Raw genomic sequence first — 6,000 nt, forward strand, 5'->3', positions numbered from 1 at the left:
TTGGGCTTAAGTGATTCTCTTGCCTCAGCCTCCCAGTAGCTGGGACTATAGGCACCCTGCCATAACCAAGGCTATATTTTGGTTGCAGTTGTCATCGTTGTTTAGCTGGCCTGGGCTGGGTTTGAATCCGCCAGCCTTGGTGCGCGTGGCCAGTGCCGTAACCACTGTGCTATGAATGACGAGCCAAGACAATTTTGACAATACATATTAACAACAGTCTGAGTCTAGACTCTTTCCTTTCCTTTTCACCTCCAACCTTTCATGCAAACGAAATTATAGCATAACCCATAACAAATGGAGAAACCAACGATCTTACTTCTTTTTTTTTTTGAGACAGAGCCTCAAGCTGTCACCCTGGGTAGAGTGCTATGGCATCACAGCTCACAGCAACCTCCAACTCCTGGGTTCAAGTATCATCCTGCCTCCACCTCAAGTAGCTGGGACTACAGGCGCCAGCCACAACACCCGGCTATTTTTTGGTTGCAGCTGTCATTGTTGTTTGGCAGGCCCGGGCTGGATTCGAACCTGCCAGCTCAGGTGTATGTGGCTAGCGCTTTAGTCACTTGAGCAGGTGCCAAGCCATGATCCTACTTCTAAAGAGTTCTGATGATGGTATTCATGGTTCTTCCTCTGTAATCTATACCTGTGTCTAACATAAATGAGCTTACTATAAGTCTAATATTACATATATGTATGTATATAAAAATAGTTGGGTAGTTTACATTTATTTCAAGTAATTCCTAATTAAAAATTTTTAAATCCATTTTTCTGAATAATTTTTATTCTTTAAAGGCATGTATTAAAGTTAAACCAACTTTAAAATTTTGATCTTTGCCATTTTTAAGAGTTGATCCAATTCATCTGTGGATTGTTTTAGCTCTTACTAGTAACCAAATACATTTGTCTTAAGAAAGCAAAGGAAATTGGTTCTATGGAGACACATAACTAAGAGCGCCATTTTCAGCTTACCATTTGAAAAATACATTATGACATTTTCCCCAGTAGAAAGAAATAAGATCGCATGGCCTATGTTTATTCCTTGTCAATTTTCAGAGTATACATTTAACATTACTTTAATTGTCCTAAAATTACTCTATATGTTCTTCTTTAAGAAGATGAAGTTCAGAGTATCTATACCTTTCGGTTGTGTAGTAATAATAAAATGTGATGACCATAGCATTCTCTTATTTTCATGTATGTTCTGGAAGAGATGAATTGATTTACATTGTTTCTGATAAAAATTTTCTTCTTTAAATTTTTGTAAGCTTTAATTCTCATCAAAACATCTTCTATTCCCTATCCACTTTTGTTAAGCACAATTTCTTTGCAAGACAAAAAGATTAATGCCTTCCTTTAAAATGCTTTGCCAAGATACTTCAAAGTTTTGCTTAGGCATCTATTTGAATGCTCAAATTAGCCACATCAATTTGAGTAGTTAAACTATTTCAGGCAGAAAATGAGTCAGAAAGATTTTTATAAAAGTCCTACAAAATGAAAATTAGACTTGATTTCTTTAATTTTTCATTTTTTCTGGTTTTAGGATTTTTCTTGTGTGCAAATCAACTTGTTCTCTGAAGAAAGTATAAAAAGCACAGGAATTTTAATAATGTAAGCATTCTAATAAATTACAAAACAGCTTTTCAAAATATTTTAAATATAAAGTATAATTTTACCACATTTACCTAACACAAAATTTTTAAGAAATAGCAATACAATTTTATCATATTTGGAGGGAAATTTTTCAGGACACTACCATTTAAAATATAGTGGGCTTTCTTATGGACTCAAATACCCAAAAGACATTCTTTTAAAACTATAGTATTTCCAAAGCTTATCATAAGTGTCCCAGTAGCGTTACAAAGACCAGAACAGTGTCATCTGGTTAGGCATCAACCATGTTCCACTGTGTAAATAAGCACACACGGGTAACTTAGAAGTCGGTGAACATACTGGAAATTTTTCTGTCACTGTTTCCTGCTGGTTAGGAAATGCTGTAGAAACAAATATTGTTTAAACGCTCTACTCAGTAAAAAATGCTATTTTAGGTATAATAGCATGATCAAGGTACTTCCTGTCCTTAGTAAGTCAGTAATAGGTTAAACACACTCAGTTAATGGCTCTTTTCTGAGTTAAAATAACAAGACAGTTAATGATACAATTCAGGGTCAGCAATAGCTTGCTTTGTCTTAGTAAATAAATAACTAGCTGTATTTCCTTGAAATGAAAGACAAGTCTTCAGTAAACGTGTATAGCAATTAACAGAAGAGACACTTAATCCGTATCTGGGAATAGTGAAAGTGAGCAGGAGGGGAATGAATCACTTTTTTTTTCTTAAAGTGAGTTATTCTAACTTTGATCTAAATTTAGATAATGCATACTTCCTGTGGTAACTTTTCAAGCTGCAACGTTTTTGATGTTAAAATTGCCCTGAAGCAGTATTTTCGGTAGAGTTTCAAATGAGAGTAGAAGGAGGGTGAGATCAGGGACTGGATTTCATTAAGAAAAGTACACTGACTGTACACGTCTCTGTGTGTGTTCGTGCTTGTGTACACTGCTGTTCACACACCAACATGAGAGATCTGTGCTGATCATACGCTGGGCTTTAATTTTCCTAGGTATGATACTTTTTTTTTTTTGAGACAGAGCCTCAAGCTGTCCCCCTGGGTAGAGTGCCATGGCATTACAGCTCACAGCAACCTCCAACTCCTGGGCTCAAGCGAGTCTCCTGCCTCCGCTTCCCAAGTAGCTGGGACCACAGGCGCCCGCCACAACGCCCGGCTATTTTTTGGTTGCAGCCGTCATTGTTGTTTGGCGGGTCCGGGCTGGGGATTCGAACCCGCCACCTTAGGTGTACGTGGCTGGCGCCTTAGCCGGTTGAGCTATAGGCGCCGAGCCGTATGATACTTTTGAGTAGAAAAATTCTCCTAAGTAAAAATATTAAACTACAAGGATTCAACGACTTAAAAAATAAAAAACCCATCTCTTTGGTCAGTTTCTTGTCTGTTGTGCAATCATATACACAACTATGGAAATGCCAGACCACAGTCCCCTCTGCTGAGTCTTTAAGTCCCTAGGGCCTCGGGCCTGGGATGGAGATGATTCTGTTTACAGAAACAGCGGCTGGCTACGCTAAGGTAGACCTGGTGAGTCACCACCTTGCCCTCTAGGGTGTGTGACACTATCTGGGCCTGCCCCTCCAGACTGCCACTAGCTTTGTATATCCTGGTCTAGTAAACCTCAAAAGATTCAAACAGCTACAGTTGTCAATACGGTTTTGTACTTCACTTTACCTAACATTGCTGTTAACTTTCTGCCAAGACCCTGGTTCCCCCGTCTCAAGATTTTACACAATTACAGAACGCTTGCTACACAGAAACTTGCACTAACATCTATGTTCAGGGATTTTTCAAGAGGTTTATATAACTTGGCTCCGTTTCTCTTGGGAAGGGCACAGAGGCTTGAAAGACTCTACCTGTCCTTTAGGAATGGGAGCGGCTGTCAAGACATCACAGTGAAAGAAGTAAAGAGGCCAAGTGCTTAGAAGCCGCGTGGAGCCAGCCAGAAGGGAACACGTGCGGCCTCAGGTCCCCAGTGATCACTGCAACCCCAAGCCTGTAGTCTCTGCTGACTCAGCAGAAGTCCAAGGTGCAGCAGGGGGTTCACCCTTCCTCTTCCCATCCACTGCTAGTCCCCAGGACAGTGACACATAAAATACCTACTTGCAAAACAAATTTCAAAAAGAAATTCATTAGCCATTTTAAGTAGGAAAGCCCTCATAGTTTCTTCACTTCCCAACAAATCAAGATTTAAGAACAGATCTGAAGTACAGGGCACGTCCAGGGATTAGAGGACAGTGGTAGCCCAGGGTGGAGTCTGGATCATTAACCCCACTCAGTCACTAATTCCCCAGGAGACACCCCACACCAAGTCACTGTGGCTATAATGACCTAGGGAGTGTGTGTGTGTGTGTTTTATTAAAGAAAAATAATAAATGGTTTACTTTTTCTGTAAGATGTCATTATTTCCTTAGAGTATTATCAAGAATGATTTTAGGGAGGAAGAGCTGGGGAGGTGCTGGTCAAAGGGTACAAATCTCAGTTAGACAGGAGGAATACTGGAGAGATTTACAGTACATCACAGTGGCTAAAGTTAACAATGGGTTCCACACTGGAAAATTTGAAGCCTTCATGTCACAAAAAACAGTGTGTGAGATAATGTGAACATCAATTAGCTCAATTTAGCCATTCTACAATGTGTCTGTATTCACCATACACCATAAAGATATACAATTTTTACTTGTCTATTAAAAAAGAGTGATTTTGAACGTCACTTTGGGTATCCTGGATTTTTTTCAGGGAATTCATTTTTCAGACAAAGAACAGCAGATAATGTAACTTATTTCTGCGGTTTTGAACTTACACAGAATGGCTCAGGCGTACTAATAGCTATTCAACTTTACCTCTCTTTTCTACTATCCATTTCTCCTTAAATATTTTTTTATACCCATGGCCTAAGAAATTGTTCTGCATTAATCAGAAATTTTGGCTGAGGAAAAAAAAGGCAGAATGAGGTTCAGATGTGAAAACCAGCTGAACTCTGATCTTAGTAGACAAGGTAAATAAGAAGTAATTCAATTAAGTCTATTCTGACAAAGTCCAGTTTCAAGGAATTGATTATGTCCAATTTAGGCATCTTCTGTAATAGGGGTCGGCCAACTACTCTAGGCTTGAGGGTTGAATCCTGTCTACCACCTGTTCGTGCATAAGTTAAGAATGGATTTACATTTTCTTTAATGGTTAAATAAAATTCAAAAGAAAAATATTTTGACATATAAAAGCTATATGATAAGCGAGTTTCTGCATCTGGCAGTGCAGTTTTACTGGAGTACAGCTAAACCCCTTTGTTTACATGGTGGCTATGGCGACTTCTGCTCTAGGACAGCACCGCTGAATAGTGGTGACAGAGACTACGCAGCCTGCAAAGCCTAAGATATTTGGCATTTGGTCCTTACGAAAATGTCTGCTCAACCACATTTTATAATAATGTCACTCTTTGCTAGGAAGAGTATTTTATTTTTTTATTTTTATTATTTTTTGAGACAACAGTCTCAAGCTGTCGCTCTGGGTAGAGTGCTGTAGCATCACAGCTCACAGCAACCTCACACTCTTGGGCTTAAACGACCCTCTTGCCTCAGCCTCCCAAGCAGCTGGGACTACAGGCGCCCACCACAATGCCTGGCTATCTTTTTGTTGTTGTTGTTGCAGCTGTCATTGTTTTAGGTGGCCTAGGCCAGGTTCAAACCCCCCAGCCTCAGTGTATGTGGCTGGCGCCCTAACCACTGAGCTACGGGCACTGCCAGGAAGAGTATTTTAAAAACACACACAACTTTGGTGAACATTTCAAGGTAAGAACAACAAAAGAGAAACCTTATTTTTCTCAAACTGCCCCTGTGAAGAAAATCCTTGATGAATACAGATTAGCATAACTGGGACAAGACGTTTCAAACTTACCTGGTCGCTGGGCTCAAAACTCATCTCCTCCTTCTCAGTTTTCATAGCTATTAACTTTGTGCTACTGGCAGGATCTGTCTTACTGTCCAGTCGCTCAAGTTTCGGTGTTATTTCTGGTAAACCAATATCTTTAGTATCATCTTTATCTAGCAAATAGCGAAGTAGTGCATTCTCTTTCTTCTTGGGGCTCACTGGCTCTTGTTTAATAGTCACTTCTGACCCAGGAGCTGTGCTGCTGGACTCCTGGCTCAGGTCTTTGCCTGTGGCTTCTGCTGTCAACTTGGCCAAGTCCACAGGGGAACTGCTGTCCTGCAAGAGTCTGTGCAAAATTTTATGCTTCTCCTTGAGCAAGGTTCCATGCGTGGACCCAGAACCAGGCAAGCTACCCGTGGAGTCTTTATTTGTGTCCGACAAAGAGCTGGCCAAAGGCGAGGGCTCCATCTGGTCGGACTTGGTGGTCAGCAGCTGCAGGAGTTTGGTCTGCCCCTTG

General features: G+C 40.4%; 1 protein-coding gene across 1 annotated transcript in view; it reads right to left on the minus strand.

The window, feature by feature from the left end:
- NCOA2 (nuclear receptor coactivator 2) overlaps nucleotides 1-5,994 on the minus strand; it is a 39,760-nt gene extending 33,766 nt beyond the window's left edge. The window contains exon 1 of the mRNA XM_023517562.1: nucleotides 5,511-5,994. Coding sequence (XP_023373330.1) covers nucleotides 5,511-5,951 — 441 coding nt within the window. The 5' untranslated portion in view covers nucleotides 5,952-5,994. The remainder of the gene's footprint in view (nucleotides 1-5,510) is intronic.
- Nucleotides 5,995-6,000: the final 6 nt, after the last annotated feature.

Source organism: Otolemur garnettii, unplaced genomic scaffold (assembly GCF_000181295.1).
Source record: "Otolemur garnettii isolate 467f Iridium unplaced genomic scaffold, OtoGar3 scaffold00113, whole genome shotgun sequence".
Taxonomy (NCBI): domain Eukaryota; kingdom Metazoa; phylum Chordata; class Mammalia; order Primates; family Galagidae; genus Otolemur; species Otolemur garnettii.